The sequence below is a fragment of the Sebastes umbrosus genome, chromosome 21 (genome assembly GCF_015220745.1).
Source record: "Sebastes umbrosus isolate fSebUmb1 chromosome 21, fSebUmb1.pri, whole genome shotgun sequence".
In the NCBI taxonomy this organism is placed as follows: Eukaryota; Metazoa; Chordata; class Actinopteri; order Perciformes; family Sebastidae; genus Sebastes; species Sebastes umbrosus.
In genome coordinates this window covers 5464878-5489053 of record NC_051289.1, presented here as the reverse complement: position 1 = coordinate 5489053, position 24176 = coordinate 5464878, and the positions used below count along the sequence as shown (strand labels likewise).

At 40.0% G+C, this 24176-nt stretch overlaps 1 protein-coding gene and 1 long non-coding RNA gene across 2 annotated transcripts; both read right to left on the bottom strand.

The window, feature by feature from the left end:
* Positions 1 to 10274: 10274 nt before the first annotated feature.
* On the bottom strand, positions 10275 to 16848 carry LOC119480280. The gene is made up of 3 exons (XR_005204867.1): positions 16324 to 16848; positions 12172 to 12256; positions 10275 to 12017 (listed from the first exon to the last, which is right to left on the bottom strand). It is a non-coding gene; the product is annotated as an uncharacterized LOC119480280 (long non-coding RNA).
* A 367-nt stretch (positions 16849 to 17215) lies between these two features.
* LOC119480203 (coiled-coil domain-containing protein 106-like) lies at positions 17216 to 22435 on the bottom strand. Its single transcript, XM_037756252.1, has 5 exons — positions 22246 to 22435; positions 19522 to 19739; positions 18656 to 18868; positions 18362 to 18568; positions 17216 to 18106 (listed from the first exon to the last, which is right to left on the bottom strand). Exons 2-5 carry the CDS (start codon positions 19727 to 19729, stop codon positions 17727 to 17729), a joined length of 1008 nt encoding a protein of 335 aa, XP_037612180.1. The 5' UTR covers positions 19730 to 19739; positions 22246 to 22435; the 3' UTR covers positions 17216 to 17726.
* Between the last annotated feature and the right edge of the window lie 1741 nt (positions 22436 to 24176).

Sequence of the window (24176 nt, the reverse complement as noted above, 5' to 3'; positions counted from 1 at the left end):
TTAACAGATGCACTACTGTGGTTTTGAATGAAAGAATACAGTTAATATGAATTTAAAAAAATCACATTGTATACATTGAAAACCAAATAAAAAATTGCATTCAAATAGTCCTAAATTGAAATGTACTCTCTGATGTGTAAGTGGAGGTTTGGCCACATGAAGCTCTTTGAGGAAACAGAAGATCTATTGGGCAAAAGGGGACACCGACGCGGACTAATCTGTGACGCTGATGAGTGGGTTAAAGTTTCAGCTTAACCTCGGCATAAGAAGACTGTTGGTCTACAGCCAAGATAATCTGGTTCGCTGGAAACAGCAATGTGAAAAATACTTTCACTTGGAGTGCAGGAGTTTTGTAAAAAGAGCACTGAGATGCAAGCGGTTGCTAATGGAAACGTACAGATAAAGATCCTAATGCTAAATCAAGCAGAACAATCCTGTGTACATTGTTTGGTTCATGCTGTTTGCTATTCATGCTAACATAAAAACAGTAACTGAAGTATTTCTTAGGGCCGTCCTCGACCAAAGAAATCCATAGTCGACTAATGGCGCCTTCTAATGAAACTCGTGAGCTCGTGTTTACAACGTGGGAAGTCGTGTACACAATATGCTCGGCGTCCAAGTGGTTAAGTCGTGAGAGCACCGCTGCTAAGCAACGGCAATATTAACATTACTGTCGGCGTCTAAAGGCAACAGAGGCTAACAATTTAGCAAACTAGCAAGTGGGTAACATAATGCAGTAAATGCAAAGGCATAATGACAGAGGAAAAAGATGAAGCCGTTGGGAATATCAACATTTTCCTCAGACATTATAAAATTACGAAGAAAAACAATATACGACTAAAATTTCAATACGTTAACTTATTATGCAAAAAAAATGAACTTCCGCCACGTCTGACAACGTCAACAAACACGTCACAACTCGTGAACTCGGAGCTTTCAGAAACTTTCAACTTACGAGGTCGTGAACACCACAAGAGGGGGGCGTTCACTGTTCTCGTGAACACGGTAAACACGACCCCATTTGAAAGCACCATAACACTGATAAGATTTTGTTGACTAATCGATAAATTGATTTAATCTGAGTTTCTCCACAAAGAATCACACAAAAGCTCTCTTTAAATCTTGTGTTTACCAGAGATGTGCTAATAAGTTACTTGGAAATAAGTCATGCAGCATGAAAAAGAGCATAAAAAACGACTAAAGAAATCGTAGTCGACTAAGACCAAAACGACTGATTAGTTAACTAATCCACTGAGAAAGGGCAGCCCTAGTTGATCCACAACATTCATCGTAAAGAGGGCAATCTGTTCAGGATTCAGCTCTAGGAAATGTAGAAACACTCTTACATGTTTCAGAAATAAAATCTTAAAAGACAACAACAAATCTTATCAGGAAAATCTGGTAAGGAGTCTACTACTGCTCAGCAACTAATAATAACATAACTTACACTGAACAGAAGCCACACACCGCTCTTTATAGATCTAAATTCTGGCAAATAATTGCAATGATCAATAACTATTTCAATATTCATATTTACTGACCTTTGGTGGATGATGCTGAGAGGGAATAAAGCAAACAGAAACACATGGATGGTACAGGTAAAGCATACAAACATGCACACACACACACACATACAGGTATGGCACATGTAAACACATGTAAACACACAGCTGCAATGTGCAGTGCCACTCCCAAAGTTTGCAAATAAGGAATCCAAATGAAGCAGCCATGCTTTAACTAGAGAAGCAAGTAAACATGCAACCATTTTAAGGCCAGACAAACACACATTTTTTTAGATTTTAGCATTAGTTGCATATCTAGTGACATAAAAAGCCCTCATCATACTTACTCTGCATGCATTTACATGCTTGGTGTGGATAGCATTAGCAAGCTGGAGTAGTGTAGTTCCTGTGTGCCCCAACCTCCACTGCTATGTATTATACATCAAGAATAAGGAACACTATATTGCAGAGCATACCAAAGGCTCAAGTAATTAGTCTAATTAGTTTTAGCATGAGGATGTCCAGTAGAAGCCGATAAGTCTGATAGTGTCATAAATTAGCCTTTAGGAGACAAGCTAACAACAGGCGAGTGCAGCGAGGAGGGAGTCAGGTGCAACAGGCCATGACAGCACTGGAGTGTTCAGCCTCTCAGCATCGTTTAGCAGTGTCCCATTACACGGCCACTGGTGGGGCAAAGAGCTGCTGTGGGGCTGAGCAGGGCTGAGCCAGGCCTGGACTGAGAGTTCACTTCTGGTGGTATCTAAAGCTAAAGTCACTTTGTGAGATTAAGCATTTCTTACATCACTTGTCAACAAACCTGGCAATGGATAAACAGTATCTCAGGTTCAAGTTCAAGTTGAACTTAATTGTCATTTTTCCACATACAAAGTACACGGTTAAAACGAAATGTCGTTGCTCGCGGACCAAGGTGCAAACACAGACATACAAAAACAGTCACAAACATAGAACATAACACAGTGAACAAAGTGCGATGGTGCATTGTACTAAGTATTTACTAATGAATTAACACATTATTAAAATGTATAATTAGAAATTGACTTACTTTTGCTGATGGTTTGGCTTCCTAGAAAGTTACATCCATTATCCTAATGAGCTAATTACTAGCATGTAAAGCTGCAGACTTGATGGCTTGTTTAATTAAAATCTTGTTGCCTTTTATTATAATAAAGGTCAATCTGGGATCCAGTGAAAGGTCAATGAAAAGCATCTTTGACAACATGTTTGTCCTCCTCTGTTGTGGCTGTAAATGTGATGTTAATTGTGAGAAACTCTGTCACTAGCACTGCTAATGATGTGTGAAGTATAGGTTATTATTTGCCATCATGTCAGAATCAGAGATAGCTTCATTGGCCAGGTATGTGTGAATATTTGACATAGAAATATTTATAAAAGCTAAGAACAAGTACAACAAATTGGACAAATACAAGTAAAGAATAGATAGAACTATTATGTACAGAAGTATTTGAAAAAGGTAGTTGTATATTTAAATATATATAGGAAGCACCAATAACCAACAACATAAATAAAATGTCTATATACAGGTCAGAATCAGAATCTCGTTTATTGCCAGGTGTATGAGGTATACACTAGGAATTTGCTTTGATTTTGTTGGTGAAAATAAGCAGTAAATTAACAAAATAATAAATAAAAAGTTAGAATAAAATAACAATAAAAATAAATGTATTAATTAATTAAAAAAAATAATAAAGTCAAGTGTTTCTGTACGTTGTAAACAATAAAAATAATGCAAAGAAATAAATATTGGATGGATAGATATGTACAGTATATGCATGTATACGTAACTATATAAAGGAGTTGATGCATGATGTACATGTTAAAAATGGTGTGCAATTTAACTGATAATATATGATAGGCTTATATATAATCTAAGCTATGATAAGTGGATGTTTTTGTGCATGACTGATTTTAAGTGTTCATCAGAGTGGGAGAATTTGTTTACATTAATAATACCTAGAATAGCTTTAATGTAAACATTTGTTCAATCCTTAGTGGAAAAGTGAGATTTCATGCAGCTCTGACTTTCCCTGCAAATTATTGATTCTGCTCAAACTGTCAGAAACTAATTGCTCAAGCAGTGAAGCTGTTAATTTATTATACAGACTAACAGATGGCACAGTGATTGTTTCCCCCTAAACACTCAGAGGCATGTATCCATCAGAGAGAGAGAGAGAGAGAGAGAGAAATCGCTTGTTATCTAACAAAACATATTAGATCGGTGTATTATTCACCTCGTTGTTGTTGAACCAAATTAATCAATTTACATTCCACCTACAGGCTAAGCTATATAAATCTATATAATGGTAACAAAGCTTAAGTTACAATTTAGAATAGTAAATAAAAAGGTACATTTTGTCATTTTCTATTGTTTTGGCTACAATAAAGGTCCAGTTTAACATCATTACTGCTCAGTAATATGTTCTGATTTTCTCATGTGTTGAACTGAATAAGACTTTATGCTTTGTTGGGACTCAAGAGGGCAAGAAAGTCCAGCCCCTTTCTACTGAAAACTAATCCCACTCCAGTCCAGTTGGTCAGTCTGTTGAAGTCACCTTTCAGGTGTCAGTACAGTTCAGTGCAACATGACCCCAATTTGCAAGAAAGCATGTGAACTCTTATGGAGGCCTCACATAGCTGAAATATTGATGGCAGCTGCTTAATTATCTGCCCAGAATAACAAATATATGGCTGCTTCTTCTGTGTTTTTTGCCTTTTACCTCTGGACTGTGAGTGGAAAGCTACTAACAGGCGGTTATTTTGTTGTATTTTTTTATTTAAATTGTTTTAAAGGAACTGGGCGTAACATTTCGAGGGATCTATTGGCAGAAATGGAAAATATTATTCATAACTATGTTTTCTTAAGTGTATAATCACCTGAAACTAAGACTCGTTATGGTTTTGGTTATAGAATGAGCCCTTCATTTTTCACGCTGTAGCTCACGTTATCGCAGTCTTGGAAAGGGAAGCGTGAGAGGGGTTCTCAGTTGGTTGCAATCTGCAACCACACCTCTAGATGCCGCCAAATCCTGCACACTGTTTGTGATCTTGCCAATTAAAGACATAAAAAATTCTTCAGATTCATGAACATAAGAAGGTTGTCATTGACATATGACAGTTACACTTAGGGGGAAACTGCTATCTCAACTGATGCTCAAGTCACCGGGACACAACACTGACTTGTTTTTATTTTTATTCTGGAAAGAATAAGAAAGGAAATTGAGAAGAAGAAGAAGTAGAAGAAGACACCCTACAATAACTCTCTATCTATCTAGAGGATGTCATATTTCATTTTTAAAAGAGGAACTACAGTAGGTTCAGTGCTTCGACCGTGCCATAAAGCCTCATCCATCAGTCGGCTTCGGGGCCCCGGGTGTTAGCCAATAATAAATCTGGGGGGGCCAGTGATGATGTCTCTGTCCATTACAAACAGCGACTCTGTGTTCACCTCCGCCTCCTACCAATGACCCCCCCTCTCTCGCTCGCCGTCTGGGAGGGACCCCGCGTGATCAACGCCCCGACTTAAGTGTGGCTCCCTGGAGCACGTCCTCCAGGCTCGGGCGACGGCAGCGAACCAACCTCATTTCCTGCTCCGCTGCTTTACAAATGGCTCCTGGAAGCTGAACCAAGACCAAGGATGGGGGGGGATGCGCTGATGGCCATAATAGCCGTATGATTAGAGTGGGCAAAGGTCCAGCTCAGTGTGCAGACTACTGGACACACCTCCCTGCCCTCCTGCCTCGCTATATTTGACCCGTTTGAGGGCGGAAAAATACAAATGATGGAAGATGTCTGTAAAACTAAGTGATCATTTTTCAAAATGATTGCTTTCAGTCCTCTTTTTAACATCCAAGCAGCCATAGGTTTAATGTTTCTACACTTTCCAAACGTCACGTCAATTAAATTATGATTGTGATTTCATTTTCTTCGGATTTTCTAAAATTTTAGCTTCCATAGAAGTTAGTCTTTTTTTGCTATGCTATGCTCAATGCCCATTTCTTCTCTTATTAGTGTCTTTATGGATGGCAATGCCGGACAGTTGATCGCTCTACCACTTTAGTTCAGACTGAAACGCCTCAACAACTAGTGGATGGATTGCCTTGACGTTTTCTTCAGATAATCGTGGTTCCCAGAGGACGAATTCTAAAGACTTGGGTGATCCCGACTTTTCCTATAGCGCCACCATGAGGTTTACATTTGGGGTTTTAAGTGAAATATCTCTACTACAACTATTGGATGGATTGCTATGAAATTTGGTACATAGACATTCATGATCCCCTGAAATGTTACACACTGTTCCTTTAACTTTTCAAGCTAAAAATGCACTGCTAAACATCAGTATGTTAGTATACTGATGTTAGCATTTAGCTTTTTACTCTTACTCTTGTTGCTTCCTGCACATATTTCAGAAAAGACACAGTGGTAGTGGTAGAAAAGGCCAAAGTAAAGCTTTCAAGAAGTCGAAGTATAGATTTAATCACCACTGAGTTACATTGGAGTGGAAAGTGTATATTTATAGGCCCTTTTCACGGCAGCTATTTTGTCATGTTACAGCAGGGTAAACAGATGTGTGGCCTAATTGATAAAATGAATTATGGTCCCATTCTACAGCATTTAGTGTCACAGCCGTTCCAGTGAGCCAGTATGCACAATACCAGGCCCACCTAAATGGAACAGGGTCATAATTAATGTTATTAATTACACCTGTGTTCACAGTCATGTCATAATGGCTACTGTGAAAAGGGGCCTATTATAATGAAAAAGTCACGCAACAGTAGCGCTGCGGTAAAACTAATACAAGTTTAATATCAAGGATGTGCAAGAACTTCCTAATGAGTAGACCGTGTTTTCAAAAGTCTGCTTTTCTTTGCCACGTACTGTATGAAATATTGGATGAACCCACGTGCCGAATGTGTGACGTGTTGCATAAGCGGCTAATAGGCTTAATTTCCTGACAGGTAACCTACATACTGCTCTGCTGCACTGCGAGCTTCTCACCCACCGATCAGCCCGCAAGTCTCAACAGCGTGAAGAATCATCCTCTCTGACTGACGCCGTACCCATGAGATATCTCATCTTACGAAACACACAAGATCAAATAATCCTTCTCGCGTACTGTACGTCCTTCTACTTTGATGTGCTTATTTTAGTCTTCTCATTTCATGCATGTTCTGACAGTGATAATTTATGTAATTTTAATCATATCAAGAGTATCCAGTGACTTTGTGGATTGAAAATGTCATTTATTTACATACAACAGATATAAAAAAAATAAGTTTAGTGATAATTATGATGTAAAACAAACACATACTTATGCAATCTGACTGGGAGCACAAAAGCTGATTCCTTTTTGCAATGCCTCTATCGGAGCTGTACAGCTTTTGTTTTTATAATAATTTCTCAGATGAACATCCAAAGTTACTTGAAGACATCAAACACAACAACTAAAGCCAGATAATTGAATTATAAAATTAACTTTAGTAAGATTTAAAGTGTCTTACCTGAAATTAAAGTAGCAGTTTTCAGACATGTTTTCAGACCTATACTCCGCCGAACAAATCATTTATGAGATGTGTTAGGATTCAGAACAGTGTAAGTGGTTGAGGACAATTATGTTGTTGAAAATTAAGTGGCACCGGAATGACAAGTCTTCTAGCCCACTCACTGAACTCTGCCTGCGTCGTTATTATGAAAATCTCTGCATTGTGTAATAAACTAAGTGCATCTTCTTGGCTTTAGACGGAAATAACATCAACATACTATATGAAAGCATAACTAAACTTTTTATATAATTGTGTTACACAGTGCAGCAGAGACATTTACAATTTTGTCTGGACAAGAATCTGTTTTCTTGGTGAAACTGACTTTGACGTCACACAGCACAAAGAAAGAAAGATAAATGTTGTTGAAATAGAAAACTGATTAGCAGGGCCTCCTGCAGTCCTTCAGGCCAAGTTGAGTCACTTTAGAAAGGGGATGAATATTTGCATGACCTGCTCATGCGCTGCAACATGTTCTCATCCCAGTTCGTCACATACCGCACCTTAGCGTCACTTTATTTTCAGCATCAAAACCACTATAGTTACGCTTGGCGTCACTTTAGGTTTAGGCAACAAAATCACTATGTTAGGTTTAGGAAAGAACTACATGTTTGGGCTTAAAATGACTACGTTTGTAGAGTGAAAATGACGCTAAACGTTGTGAACACAGGTCACGAACGAACAGTTGATTGTAACTTGACGCACGGGACGTGAACAGCAGTCTTTTGGATTAAAGCCTTATGTTTGTTGTACCCATTCACCTCCCCTCCCAACCACCCACCCGGTGTGTCTCTCTCAGAGCGTTTACTGTTGAGAGACGAAACTCTGGTGTCTATTTTTTACAACAGCCGCCATTTTGGACTGAAAACGCTTATTACATTTATAATACTTTCATTGTTCAAAACGGGCCATTTCGGTAGAGACATGAAATAAGACAATAGAATAGAAATAATTTTTGTTTTACTTTTGTACGGCCCTTTTTAGGCAGATATTTTACTGCCGTCCGGTAGTCGCTGCTGCTGGACTCTGATGTTGCAATGGAACAAACAATTGACTTTCACTTCTTGGCAATATAAATTCTTTGCCGGCGCTAAGAGGTGCCTTGTGCAGCGGGGTCAAACGCCGGTGGCCGTGACAAAGCCTTGGTATTTGATGCCCTGGGAATGAGAACAGGCTGGGTTATCTGGATGCTTTCAATGGCAGTTTTGCTGCAGTGGTGACACGCTGGGTTTGAAGGACAAGCAGCAGTTCATGAAGGTTGATTGATTGATTGATAAGGGAATTGATTCTCCCTCTTTGTGTGTGTGCATGTGGGAATCGATCACTCTGTCCTGCACTGCCATTACAAGGTTAACTCTAGCCTGAATGACTTCACTGAGGTTGAATTTATTTTCCCTAAAAAGAATCTTCAATTTCACAGAAATGCAAATACGCATGTAAATATCATGTATTTCCCTGCCACTCAAAACCCTCGACTCAAACGCCGTTCCTTGTCCACCCATCCTGTACACTACTGCTCAAACAATTCATACAAACAGTACAACACTACGCCATTGTCCCTCCTTCCCCCCTGTACCAATCATACTCCAGAGTGGAATAATAGCACAGTGTCGGACACAATCAGAGGAAATCAGAGATCACTTCAAGGAGATTTAAGGAGGGGACGCACTGATTGTTGACGCCTCTGTGATGCAAATCAGTGGCTCTGCAGCGCCTGAGTCGACTCCACGTCTGTGAGGACTGATTGAATAAGGCTACTGATGAGGCTATTGTGGCCGTGGCGACGTGGTGTGAATGCCTGACAGGCCCGTGGCTGTCGTCAATGACTGGCTGCCATTGTGGCGATCCACTGGGCCGTGACTCTCCCAGCTGTGGTGTATAGCATATCAAGAGCCACTTAAATGAGTATTGGGATTGTGATAGAAGGATCATTAGGGTATCATTGGCACTACCACATACATGCATGACGCTCCATTTTGAATTTTTTTATTTTTTTTCAGTTGACCTGACAACCTTGATCATTATGAGCATTTTGGGACGTTTTACATTACTGCTGCTTTGGTGGAGGAGTTAAGTCATCCATTTTCCTATTTTCTTCATTTGTACAGAGGACAATGCAGTGGAAAGCATTTCACCTTGTTTGCTGATTATTTAAGCTGTGTGAAGGCAAAAATGCCTTCAGGTGAAATAGAAAAAAAATAAATGTTTGCATAAATTAATTCAATTTAATGCAATGGTGAGGAACACAAGCTTGACACGTAGCTAATCTAACCGTGGAAGCATAGCAATAGCTCATGAGCCTTGATTTGCATGTCATGTTAATGAATTTGTTGCAGGTTGTGTGATGTCAGTCGGCTGAATGAATGTATTTATAGCAGCCGTTGATATGCAAAAATGTAATTCTCATTTAAACGTCCATAATTGCAGATCTTAACACAGGCCTTCTTTGAGACATTTGTTCAGAGCACCCTCTGCAGCTCTGCAGCTCTTAAAGAGGACCTATTGTACTTATTTTAGTGTGTTATATATATTTCTTTGCATGTAAAAGGTCTGCAAAGTTACAAAGCCCAAAGTCCACACCAAAGGGAGTTACTCCCCCCCACAGAAACAGTGCTTAACTGCCTGAAACGCCTCGCTTGAAGTCCCGCCTTTTCTTCCGTAGCTTTGTGATGTCACCATGTAACACATTTGCATAATACCTGGCTAGAGGCTAGTTTGGCACACTCTAAAACAAAGCTAGTAACAGCGGAGCTGGAGAGGAGTCCGAGGAGTTTGGTTAAGTTGACCTAAGGGAGGGGAGGATATTCCTCATTTTTCGTGCGTTTTATTACAGATGTCCAGCAACCACGTGCTGCTGGACATTTGTCAATTTCACCCATGTGTCAATTTCCGCTCCAGTGTTTTCAAAATAAACTTCGGTCTTCACAGGAAACAACTTGGTTAGGTTTAGGCAACAAAACTACTTAGTTAGGTTTAGGAAAAGATTGTGGTTTGGGTGAAAATAACTAAGAAAGTGACGTTACTTAAGCACGGAAGTTATGTGACAAATAAACCAACGTTTCTGGTTTCACACGGGATACGAACAGCGGTCTCCTGGTGTTTTTGGATCCCACCCATCCACCCCGACCTCCTCCCTGCGTGGCGTTTGTCGCTCTTTATACTTCCTGGTTCACGAATCCATGGATTACATACAAATTGATTTTGTGGGATATATACGAATTACAGTGCATTAGCTACGTACGGTGTATGAGAACAGCCTGTTAGGATATATCATCCGGGAATCATGAACATGTTAACATTTTATGGCAAATGTTGAGATATTTCAGTCTGGGCCAAAGCAGTGGACTTCTTTGTAACATTGCTATCAATAGAGCCACTATTGTGTTTCAAGAAATCTTCTTGCACAGGTGATTCAGTGCATTAAAGGCATAAAATACAACAACAGACTGCTTTTGACCTTTCCCCGCCCACTCCCCCTGCCATCCCACATAAGTACAATCAGTGTCGTGACACGACGCTGAGTCGTCCCATCAGTGACTCATCCTCAAAGAGTTTGTCCTCTTCCCCAGTGGAGAGGAGTTGTATAACTTGCTGATGCAAATGCCCTCAGTTCTGCTCTTCAGTATTCATTTCTCTGCCCAGATTTCATGAGTACATACGTCTGTTTTGTTTTCATCTTTTCATCCCTGGAAGTCCTAAAAGTTTGGTGTTTTCAAGTTGTTTGAAAATCAGAGAGTTTACAGTCAAACAGAAGCTCTGCATCAGCTTGTGCTTGGCAAACTATTCGGAAAGTGTTAACTTTGAGTTTTTCCCTTCCTCAGCTTATTTCGTAGTGCTGGAACTCCCCCGATGGAGTAAACATATTGAACACTCTGATTAAACTGAATCGGCTTTTGCTCCATATGGCTGCAGTACATGGTTTTCCATGTTCGGTTTTCCAGCTCTGCCAAGTTTATCTGAGATTCACAGCTGCGAGCAAATACACACATGTGGTCACACCACAATAAAATCACCACAGAGTACTCAAAAAAACATGCGAAAAAAATCTCAAAGCATGTTCTGTGAGTCTGTAAAAGACAAAGGGGGGAACCTGCAATGTGTGAGAACAACAGACAGATTCATTGGCAAACCTGGCGCTGTGTAATTAACATCTGTTATCATAATAGAGGTCAAGTAGAGGAGAATACACAGAAAAGCCCAGCTTCCCCTAATCTGGCAGAGTCCCTCCTTCCCGAAAATGGAACAAAAACACAATCAGGCTCGACCTCACATCATTTGCAGAGACGGTGCGTGGCGCGCAATCACCATCATTTTCCAAAGCATATCTTTCTCACCCCTTCTAGTAGGCAATATGAGACTATTATCATGGCAGACAGTGAAAGCATTTCCCCCTACGGCCAAACCTCCCATCTGTCTGTGTTTCCAGATAATGTGACAGCTCTGATCGGCGGTTAATGGCCAGTAGCGTTTGAGTCATTTCACTCCTCCACTTTCCCTTTTTTTACTTTCACTCAGAGAGAGAGAGGGGAGCCACAGAACTGTGACTGTCTCATGCTGAAACACATCAGGAAATAGACACCACCGCTGAGATGATGCCTACTCATAAATACTCTGGTGCTTTGGCCTCTTTTAAACGTGACGGACAAACTCAAAACCATCCCCTGCTTATCAGGAAATATTCTGAAACACATATTGTGAGGCTGTTACATCCTGAGTTGTGTGTCTTGCCTGCTGTATCCAGTCCCCTTCAAAAGATTTTTTTTGTGCCAAAGATGTCTGATTTGTCCTGCGTCACTGGGACGACTAACCAACAGGATTTGAGGGTGGGGTTGGAGGGGTTCCTTCATGCTGTCGTCTTGCGTATTCTTCTACGTCACATCTCCTCTGTGTCCAAGTGATGCGTTCGTGGACGTGGCTGTCACATGAGTTTTGCTAGTTTCTGGGGAGAAGAGAGAAAAAAAAAAAACTTATTCACGCCTCATGATTTTTCATTTTTTCACTGGTTATCTTTGTAGGCTGTGTCAGAAAATATTCATAAAATGACCATACTACCACAAAATATACACTATGCACAGTAGGTCAGATATTACAACCTTTTCCAGCCTACAGCATACAACCATTTATCATTGTTTTGCTCTTTGGTCTCCCATGAGGCACCACTGTCCCCACTGAGGACACCTGGGGGGTACAAACCAAAAAAAAACAGTCAGTGCTTTTGACCCTGAAAATAGAGGTCGTACCAGCTTTACATATTTCCAACAGTCCGTGCAGGTGCTGTACTGAGAAATAGATCAACTTCAGTGCGGAAGCTTTGGATTATTGCACCGTACACGTGACGGCGCTCGCTCGTATGTTGTGCAGCCATCTTGTCTCTCCAGGAATGAAATCGCGCTTAAGGCAAATCATGACTATGGCAGCATGATGTCTCCCCTTCCCTCCCTCTTCTTCCACCCCTATCGGAGGGGCTGTCTTTACCCGAATGTGCACATAGAGGGGAGACAAGGTTTGGTTTATAGGGTCCCCCCCGAATACATTATTCCCCCCCCCCCTCTCCTGCTTTTAAGCTTGCGAGACTATTACCCAGCAGCCCCCAGTAAGTTCTTATCAGTGGCAGCCAGATGGAGAGAAACACCAGCAATACCTCAAGACTTGTTGATGGAGCAGCGCTGGCATTGTGGAGAGGTTCTGTGCTTTCAGATTAGCATCATCTCTATGTTATTATTGCCAAGAGAAGTCTCATTAATGTCTGTTATTTCATTGGCTTGTGTGGACAGCTTGAGGGGTTTACAAAAAACAGCAGGGAAGCAAAGACTTGTCTATGTTTTTCCTATCCATGTCTTTGGCTTAATATGCATATTTAAAGAGTTGTAATAAGAGCCGCCCTGCACTGTAGTGGAGGCTTATTGTTAACGCATCAGACCGGATCTAATCAGCTGCGGTAAGGCGTGTGTGTGCATGATGACCACAAACAATACGACATGACAACTGGATGCAACACTGTCCTCTAGTGTCGCTCATCGCTAGCAGCTCGGCGGGTGTGATACGCTGAAGCAATCCTGCTGTTATCCAGTGCAGTAAATAAGCACGAGGATTAGACGCTAGCTTGGAGAACAAAAACATGTCAACGTGTGTTTCCATTCCCAGTAAAAAAAAGACTGCTCCACCAGTCGTCTGATGCCACTGCAGGAAAAAAAAAGGGACAAGAATAGGCACCCACCAGTACGCAGACTCCGACCCCCCGCCTCAATTCTACCACAGGGGGAAATACCCATAATGCACCACTTACTTGATGCTTTTGTATTGGATTGGCGTCGCATTGGTGCTCTGACCCACTTTTTTGTCAGCAGCAGCAGCGAGCAGGTTATTTTAAGATTTCATTAGCGGGAAGACCAAGGGCGGAGGAAAGGTGAGGAGGCTCAGACACACAGTCACGTCAACTGTCCGTTCAGTTTTAGGGAATCTGTTTGAGCCTTCCTGCCACAAAAGGCATTTAAGCGTGTGCTTCGAAATGCACAACAAAATATGAGTAACTGAAGACTGCTGGTATGTTGTCAAGTCCTCTAGTTATGAATTTTTTGCTCAGGGGAATGTATCATGTTTAGAGATTGGTTCTGTCACTACTAATGTTCAAAAACACCAAACACACCCTGCAGACATACTAAAGATATAAAGCAATTTAAATAGCACAAGTAACTTGAGCTGATAACTTTAAGACCAGACTGGAAAATAAGGTTTTTACCTAAGACGGCAGCAGTTTAAAGAAGTAATTCAACATTTTGGAAATATACTTTCATTCACTTTCTTGTCGAGAGTTAGATGAGAAGATTGATACCACTCTAATATCTGTAAGGTAAATATGAAGCTAGTACACACGACAGTGTTATCAGCTATAACAGCGGTATGACAGCAGTGCAGAGTGGTGGCCGTGAAATAGCCACGCTCACATGCACAAACATGCACTAAAGGCATGCGCGGGCTGCCCGGCTATATGTCAATAAAGCATAGAGAAGCTCGGATTACAACACAAACGAGCGACTTTCTCTGCTCAACGTTACTCCTCTATATCTTTACATAGCTAATAGTTGTTTGATGCTATATTAATGTTCTGGATATTGCAGTCATGAATGGAAAATAGATATATAGATCCCTACTTAATATGGCAGCAGTTTAACAACACAGGGAACTGATCTTTACACGTAAGACTAATAAACATGCTGCTACATGTTCACAAAACAAATTACTCCCACTGAATGCCAAATGTTATCACACACCATTAAAAATCTGCAGGACAAACAATGAGCTCAATGAGATGCCAACAACAAATGGTTACTCAATATCCTGCAATAATCTCAGTTAAGTATGAAAAAGTGACTTTAAACTCTTTGTTTTTCAAGCCTAGAACAATTTTCCCCCAGAGGGCATAAAAATCAATTGCTCCATTACAGGCCTTATAATCCTTTATATAACGTGTCTGAGGCATTTATTATTATCACGCAGCAGGTCTGGCCCTCGCTGCCAGTATAACAACACGACATAACCCCGGCCCATTTAGACTCACCAGTTCAAGCACATTTTACTTGCATCATTAAAGGGGTGATTGGTGGTTATTACAAGCTACTCTCTGGGAGAACGTCCAGATGCTCTTTTTTGTCAAGGTCAGGATCAAAGCTGGACAGGGAGGAGGAGGAGGAGGAAGAGGAGGAGGTTGATTTTGAACCCATCGGGCACTTGGAGCCTACGCAATGACGTGGCACCTGCAACCAGGAAAGACACAAAATGGAGTCCCAGCTGGCCCCTCACCAGAGTGAGTCAAAAGGCCGGGGGAGGAGAGGAGAGAATGCTTCAGGCTCGATTAGGCCCACATCCTATCTCCATCTTCAGCTCTGAGCTCCATCACCCCAAGTCATTAACACCACAGCTGCCACTCTGGAGTACTAGCAGGTGCATTTTGATGCTTTTTTTAGCGGCACGCTGACCAAAAAATGAAATAAAACATCCTGTACTTTACTCTCCTGTTTTCTATTTGCAGAAACCCTGCCTTCACGGCTCACGCTGGTGACAAGGAGAGCAGAACTGATGTTTGCATGCCTCAGGAGGTGAGAGGATATGGCAGAGAGACGCACCCACCCTTTTCTACCTCACGCTGCTGAGCAGACCAGCATGCACCTGTCCCCTCTGGCAAAACAGGCTGAGAGGAACTTAAGGTCGCCTCTGCTGTAATGAAATGTTTCCACTAAGGCTGCCAAAGTTAACGCAATAATAACGCTAATTCGTTTTAACGCCACTAATTTCTTTAACGCATTAGCGCAACTTGTGGTTTTTAGGTTGTAGCGGGCTCAGTTTTAAAGCTAGAGTGAAGATACTGGTATCATATGAAACTAGAAAACCATGTCATACTAGAGGATGTTAAATAACGCTCGAGAAAAAACTGTCATGGCCATTTTCAAAGGGGTCCCTTGACTTCTGACCTGAATATATGTGAATGAAAATGGGTTCTATGGGTACCCACGAGTCTCACCTTCACAGACTTGCCCACTTTATGATAATCACATGCAGTTTGGGACAAGTCATAGTCAAGTCAGCACACTGACACACTGACAGCTGTTATTGCCTGTTGGGCTTCAGTTTGCCATGTTATGATTTGATCATATTTTTATGCTAAATGCAGTACCTGTGAGGGTTTCTGGACAATATTTGTCATTGTTTTGTGTTGTTAATTGATTTCTAATAATAAATATATACATACATTTGCATAAAGCAGCATATTTGCCCACTCCCATGTTGATAAGGGAATTAAATACATGACAAATATCTCTTTAATGTACATTTTGAATAGATAAAATATGTGATTAATCTGGATTAACTATGGGCAATCATGCGATTAATCGTGATTAAATATTTTAATCGATTGACAGCCCTATTTTTTACACCATCACCTTTTTTGTTTTGGGTGAACAGATGAGACAGAAAGAAAAAAAAGGAAGGATGAAGAAGAAGTGATGAGAAATGACTGAATGAGTCCAGGGCGAGGGTTAGTGGGGGGATGGACGGACAGATTGGGATGTGAGAGTGAAAGATAAGCAGATAGCCGGCGTGTGAATGGGAATGACAGTGACAGAGTCCCGTGCAAAGATAAACAGCCCTGGTGCAGCCTCTGTAATGGCTCCGCACGAGTAATTTGTCACTCCATGTGAAAAGCAAACAGCAGGGATAGGCAACGGCAACACTTTGGCACTGACACTTACCATCGCCCGAGGATGTCTTAGCAAGCTTTTCCATCTGTCTACACAACTGGTGCAGTCCAAGTCCTCTGGTCAACAGACAGAATAGAAATATGCCTTTGAGAGCAAATTTAACACACAGTTACGCTGCATTGCATTTGTTGTCAATCACGTTTCAGTTTATAGAAATCACACGATTTTGTGTTGATGTCATCCTTTGACCTGGGATCAAGTGACGTTGACCTATACTTGCCAACCATCCCAATTTTCCTGGGAGACTCCAGTTTTCATCGCCCTCTCCCGGTTTCCTCCCGGGGATGCAATTCTCCCGTATTTCTGGAAATTTTTCACACCTTTTTTTCCATATCTCATACCATACTTGACAACTTTGTGACCTCAAATGTGTGCGGAGGATTTCAAAATCAAAGCGTTGGATCTAGGGGTTCTTCGCCCCAACAAATTTGAGTTTTAGAGACTTTGTGTCCTGCATTCTGGTGACTTTTATAGAATGAAAATAACAAAATAATACACTGCAACAGCTTTTTTATGTTAAATAGACCTACTTTGAATTTTCAGGAAAGAAAACTGAATAATTTGCCCGATAGATTTGATATTTAACATAAAAATGCTGTTGCAGTGTGCTTATTATGTTGTTATTTTCATTCATAAAAATCACTAAAATGCAGGAAACAACGTCTCTGAAATTAATCTGGGGGAGGACCACATAACCCCCCACTACGGTTTTGAAATCCTCCCTACTTTTGAGGTCTCAAGGTTGGCAAGTAGCCTATACGTTGACCCCCTTTCTGAAAGGTCACAGATTCTATTAAAGGTCATGTACAGTAGTATCACGGGATAGTGTCTTGATGCAGGACACTTAAAATAGCAACAAAAGGCAACATAACTCACTGAAATGTCTCCATGAACAAACATTTTCATTTGTTGGGAGTTCAGAAACATTAACACACTTTTTTAAAATCGCTCAGTTAAATTACAATCACAGGATAATGTCATAAAATAATATTTTCACAACAAAAAAATACACCTCCAACACAAACAAGATGATGGAAAATGGAAATTGACTGTCCACCATTTTGGAGGAAATGACAAGAGGAGTGATCTGTAAACATGATCTAATATGTGAGCACTGCCATCTTGTGGGTGTTTCTAACACTACACACTCTTCTGCTCTTAAATAATGATAAATTAGTGACAGCAGTTGCATCTTTTGTATGGCTATCCACACAATATAAACTCTAAATATGTGGATAATGAAAATAATTAACATTTTTGTTCCCCTGAAACATCAACTTTAAAAAAAATGCCACATGAAATATTAAAATCCAGCAGCTCAGATTGGTGTAAAAACAAACATATTTGTATGAAGGCCTTATGTTTCTCCTCTCCTCCATGCAATGAAATCATCATCAACCTATTAAAATGCTCTCTGCAACGCCGCCCAGCTGCTGCAGGTGAGGATGCAGAATCCTGGGCCTTTTCCCTGAGATGGGCAGCAGCTCGCCGCTAGCTTTCATATGGTCTATTCTCCGGGACAGGTCGGCGTCGCTGTCGATGACCAGGGTGCACCTGTGGGCGTAGCTGACCAGAGTCTCTTCTCCTTGGCGAAACAAGCCCAGCAGGGGCACCATGTCTTTGCCGGCCAGATGGAGCTCGGCGATGGAAGCCGTGTTGGCGATGGTGTTCCGGTCGATTCCCAGATGACGGAAGGCTTCGCTCATGCTCTTCTTCTTGATGAAGGCTGACAGGACTTGTTTGTAGCGGTGGATGACGTACTGGACCCCGGTGGCTGGTGGGAGGAATGACAAGGCGTGTTATTACAGGGTTATTATAGAAGTGATGAAGAATATTTAGTCATTACAAATACGGAGCCTTGATCAGCATCAACAAAAGTGATAACAACTTTAAATTTGTAGGATTGTTTTTCAAAATGTATTGACTTGAATTATAGGGAAAAAGTTGAATGTGTATTCATTTACAAATGGTCAGTGAGCACTTTAAATAAATATCTACTACCTTTATAAGGACAAGACGTGATTATTACCTCTCTTCCTGCTGTAGTCCTTCCCTTTCTTCGATCGTTTCTTGTCCTTGTGGTGTTTCTTCCTTCTGCGTTCACTTGAAGCCGCTGAAACTTCTGATGCTTCCGATGCTTCAGAGCTGCTGTCGCTGCTGTCGGAGGAACAAGACGAAACTCTTTCTCTCTTCCGAGATTTGTTCTCCGAGTGCTGCACTTTGCTGGGTTTCGGAGCTGCGTATGATCAACAGAGAATGACATGAATAAGAGCATCCAATTGAATATGATAAAGTCAAACACGGCTTCACTTGGGACGCTGACCTTCAGTTACTGGACTGGGAGATGCAAAAGTCGGCATGGAGCGGTTACTTGTGAGGTTTTCAATCTGGCTCCTGAGGAACTTGCGGTCCTGCATCAGGTCCTCCACCTGTCGCTCCAGAGCAGCGATGCGCTCCTGTTTGCTCTCCAGCATGCACTGCAGCTTGGTGATAGTCAGCAGCACCCGCGGGGGCAGGCTCTCTGCATGAGAGGCAGCTAGAGGAAAGACAACACAGCCATGAGGAGAGTGGGTGAACTTTTCTGGTGTAGTAGTGTTGCTGTTGCTTCCAACCCACTCATTTTGTGATCTGTTGGGTAATAAAAAGGGACCAATCAAAGTATTAAAACATCAATACATCATAATTTTGACTGTGAGACATTAGTATAATCATAAACAATGCCTGAGACTAAAGCCACAACACAATATTTCACCTCATGGGCCAAAAGGGGGAAGCAATATAATTACTTTATGGCATAAAACAGGAAGTGTCCGTTTAACTCAAATAAAGCTGAAACTTTTTTTTGTGGAGTTTTGCAGGTTGGCAGATGTTGGATCAAATGAAAGACCAAAATCAATAAATGAGACAATGTAATATTTCCAATCTTCCTCAGTAAAATTAACTACTGACATGAAGAAATTGCAACTGGTGGTCCAAATTTGAATACAGACTGAGTACACTCTGCAACAGGGACCACAATTGTCTTAATCAGGGGCTTAAAGGGGTAGTTTGGGTGTTTTGAAGTGGGGTTGTATGAGGTACTTATTCAAAGTCAGTGTATTAGTAGTTGTAGTTAACTATCCCTTAATACTATCAATCACCTGGAACATTGTCTCATTTGGAGCAGACAGTGTATGAAAGAGCTCTAACCAGACATGGCGCTGCTGGGCGTGTTGTCCTGAACAGCATCAGCTGAGGCTCCCGTCTGAAAGTTCTCCCACTTGATGATGCGGAGGTCGTCTTGTTCCTGCTTCAGCCAGACCGGAGAGATGAAATGGTCTTTGCACCTCACGGAGCTGGAGTCGATCTCTACGCAGGGAGAATAACCCGACGGCTCCTGCTGCCACACCGACGACATCGCTTCAAACCTGGGACACAAGAAGAGATAAAAATGTATATAAATTCTACATATCTATGGGAGCAACATTTGATGAATTATAAAGTAACGATTACAGTGGCAATAGAGGTGAAACTCCTATTCAGGGAACAGAATCTGACGGGGTTACAAAATGCAGTGTAACACCACAACACCAGCTGCATTTCACATTTCATGACTTGTATCCGTACCGGTTTAGCAGCTCCTAAACGAACACAGTGACTTTGAGCATGTCAGGTTTGTAATTAAGAGATACTTTTCTCATAATTATAAGTCCAAATGATGACATACTGAAGTCATAATTACAAAATAAAGCCTCCATTATTTTAAAAGTTGGTGATTACAATGCTCTTCTGCAAAAATGATACTCATAAAAACTCATAAAAACTAATAATTGCATTGCATTACATGATTATTAATTCAATAAGGCTCTTTAAGTAGGCTACATTAATTCATATATAAATTTCTGCTTGAAGAAAAGCATTAATTCATGCATGAATGTGAAACTTCATGAGTTATGAGAAATGCATATGAATGAACAGCGACTAATTAATGCATATATCTGAATAAAAGAACAGTACACCAATCAATGCAAGGACTGAGGTGTTTTCATCATTATAATAACATCATTTATATTCAGCATGTTCATGTCCTCCTGCAATTAAATAAACAACACGTGTTGAATGTTATAATCTTCATTAACTGTGTGTTTCCATGACGTCATCGGGTTCATGGTGAACTGTTTATTAATGATCGACAAACAATCCTTTTTATTACTGCAGCGTACAATGCTTTTACCTTTGTACTGAATAACTTAATAAACCGATAGCGACCGAATCATTTATTAATCCTGAGCCTCGTGTGTTCATGAGATATGAAGCATTAATACATTCATTAGAACATAATGAATCATGCATTAGTTAAGCTTTAATTAACAATGAGCAGGGAACCATAGTTTATAGCTTATATCTGAATTTTATTTTTAATTTAATTCTTTTTTAAGAAATGTAGGCTAATATTTTACATTTTATTATAATTACATACTGTACATGTGAGTCAGAATAAGACGATGATGTAGAGAAAGCATAACTATTTTTCTAGTAATTTAAGTCAATTCAAGTTTGTAATACAGACCACCGTTTAAAACGTTGAGTCTCGAACCAAAAACTGAGATGACACTCTTATGACATCATCAGAGTTATTCTTCCAATAAGAAGCTACAGAAGACATTCATGTGTAAAATCAGTGTACTGCCCCTTTAACTAATCACATAATCTCATAGTGACTTCATCATCAAGAGTCATGCATTACTTATGTGTTTTGTAACCTTCTTATAAGTTGTTACCTAATATGGTTATTGCAGAGTATGAGAGGTGGTGCATTCAGGCGCTTGATACCTTGATGCAACAGTACAGCAGAATAGATTAAAGGGGACATATTATAAAGAGTGAGATTTTCATGTTTTTTTTATTATAAAGCAGGCGTCAGTCCTATATAAATACTGTGAAAGTATCAAAACACTCAATCCACAGGAAAATACACACAGCCCGTATTCAGAAACTCTGCATTTGAAACAAGTCGTCAGGATTTCGGTCCATTCGTGATGTCACAAATATACAATATTTAGACCCTTTACGCAATTTTAAACGTAAACATTCTAAATGTGTCCCAGTTTATTTCCTGGTTGCAGTGTATGTGAATGTCATCAGCTGACAGGAAGTACACATGGACCCAAGCTGTTGCCTAGCAACGCAATCCTGTTGCAATTCCGTCGAAATGCGCTAAAACGGAGCGTTTCAGACAGAGGGTAAATACTGGCATATTCAGGCTGACAGTATGAGGAACATAATGTGTTTTTTTAACATTACAGCATGTAAACATGTTCTAATAGAAACACAAAATACAAGTATAAACATGAAAATGAGCATGATATGGGACCTTTAAAGTTTTTTGTTGCAGGAAGTGGACATCACTGTTTTTAACTTCACGTCTCCATGGAGATGAAGATGGACTGTACTATTGTTTAACATGTGCAGGCTGCAGCACATAAACACACCATGCTGCAGGGATTAAGCTGGCCTCTCCATCAACACCTGACACACTGTGTTAACATCACAATTACTCTCCTGGAAGTCAAACCCTGCAGCCTATGAAGGAATTTATATTTTATTTTGTTTGCACACATGAGGTCAAATAGTAATAAAGTGCATTAATGCAATGCAAAAGTCAGCAGGGCTTTTAGCTTTATCCTTATTGATTTAATGCATTAATATAAAGGTGTTTTAATTGCTAATAATGTTAAATCAGCATATTTATCTTAGTTATAAACCTCATAAAATGCACAAAGGTGTATAGGTTTAGTAGGCTAAAGGGACAAGCATTTCTCCTTGCAGTGGTTTTAATGAGCTTCTACCAAGATGGATGCTAATGACTGTAATTAACCAGCTAAAAGGAGGAAAAGGAGCAACAAAGCCTGTTAAATACTCAGAATAACGTACCTTTAAGAGGGTCCAGTGGGATGAACAGGTGTTAGAGGTGTTCCTGTGTTTGTGTTGCTGTAAGATAAAGTCTCACTTTGTGTAAATATGCCCAGTTTTTATAGATATAAACAGAGAGGTGTGATGAAATGCGAGTCTCCTCCAGCAGGTCTACATGCCTGTCTGAGAGGGGGGCGGGGCCACTGAGCAGTGACGCGACGCGCTGCCTTCCGGGGCTCCACGGAAAGTCGTAATTCTTAAATTTAAATGGAATTATTCAAGGATTCAAGGATTTATTATTGTCATTGTACAATGCAAGATTGCAGAATAAAATGTAGTTGTAGTCCCCTCCAAACACAGAAAATTACATTATTTAAAACAATTTTTTTAATAGAATAAAAACAATAAAAACAAACAACAAATGTTATTTGTTTTTTATTGTTTTTATTCTATTTTAATATAAGACAAGATAAGATATTCCTTTATTAGTCCCGCAGTGGGGAAATTTGCAGTGTACAGCAGCAAAGGGGATAGTGCAAAAAACAAGAAGCATCAGCTAACCAGTAAAAAAAAGAGCTAAACAAAAGTGTAACAAAATATGAACCATTTAAATAGAAGGAAGTATAAAAATAGGAGCAGTATACGTGACAATAAACAGACTATTAACAAAATTGCACAAGTGGAAAATGATATTGCGCAGTGAGAATGAAATGAAATTCCACCTGAAAATATTGCACAGTATGAATTACACCTGAGTAGTAATAATGATAATGATATTGCACAGTCATTATACAGTATAGTGCAGTTATTGTCAGTTTTGTGGTGTGTAAGTGTAAGTGGTCTACTGGGAGCAGTACTGGTTGTGGTCTACTGGGAGCAGTGCTGTTTATTGTCTACTGGGAGCAGTGCTGGTTGTGGAGTCTGACAGCTGCAGAAAGGAAGGACCTGCGATAGCTCCTTCACACACTTTGGGTGGAGCAGCCTGTTGCTGAAGGAGCTCTCCAGTGCTGAGATGGTGTCCTGCATGGGGTGGGAGTCCGTCTCCATCATGGATGACAGTTTAGCCATCATCCTCCTCTCTCCCACCACCTCCACTGTGTCGAGGGGGCATCCCAGGACAGAGCTGGCCTTATTGTCATTATACAATACAGGATTGCACAATAAAATGTAGTCGTAGTCCCCTCCAAACACAGAAAATTACATTATTTAAAAAAAAAAAAAAAAATGTAAATAGAATAAAAACAATAAAAACAAAGTATAAAGTATATTTTGTTGTTTGTTTTTTATTGTTTTAATTGTATTTTAATATATATACATATATATATATGTATATATTATTAAAGAATGTTATAATTAAATTATTATAACATTATTATAAATATATTATTATAGAATGTTATAATTAAATTATAGTATATAATAGAAAAAACGTTGGTTATATAAAACAACACATTTTTTTAAAAATTAGAATAGGATAAAAACTATTAAAACAATAAATAGAACAAACTATATATATATTATATATATAATTATTTATTTAAGAATGTTCAAATTAAATTATAGTGTCAATAATATAATAAAAAAAACGTTGGTTATCTAAAACACCATGACAAGCTCTGGTAAAAGTATTTTGAGATATTTTTTTAATAAGGCACAAAGCTACTACTTATTATCACCAGCTGTGAGCTTTAAAATATTGGTTATTTTTTCCCACTTTGTGTGTTTAAGTGTAACTTTAATTTTAAATGATCATATTTCCGACAGTACTAGAAGGCAGCAATGCAGCAGTGACAGGTTTGAAGGGGGCGTGTCCTTTCTCAGTATGTGAAGTGAAGGAAATGTTCAGATCTGAAGCCTTCAGTAGTTGTTTGGTGACTGTACACTTGACAGCCACTGAATGCTTGATAAGGTTGTCATGGAAATCATATTGACCTCATGGGTTGCCACGACAA

Excerpts from the sequence above, each read along its gene's own strand:
- LOC119480203 (XM_037756252.1), bottom strand. The coding sequence starts at position 19,729 with ATGTCGTCGGTGTGGCAGCAGGAGCCGTCGGGTTATTCTCCCTGCGTA. Across the intron at positions 18,569-18,655 it reads TCCCAGTCCAGTAACTGAAG|CTCCGAAACCCAGCAAAGTG; the intron begins GTCAGCGTCCCA and ends GATCATACGCAG. Across the intron at positions 18,107-18,361 it reads GGACTACAGCAGGAAGAGAG|CCACCGGGGTCCAGTACGTC; the intron begins GTAATAATCACG and ends TCCTCCCACCAG.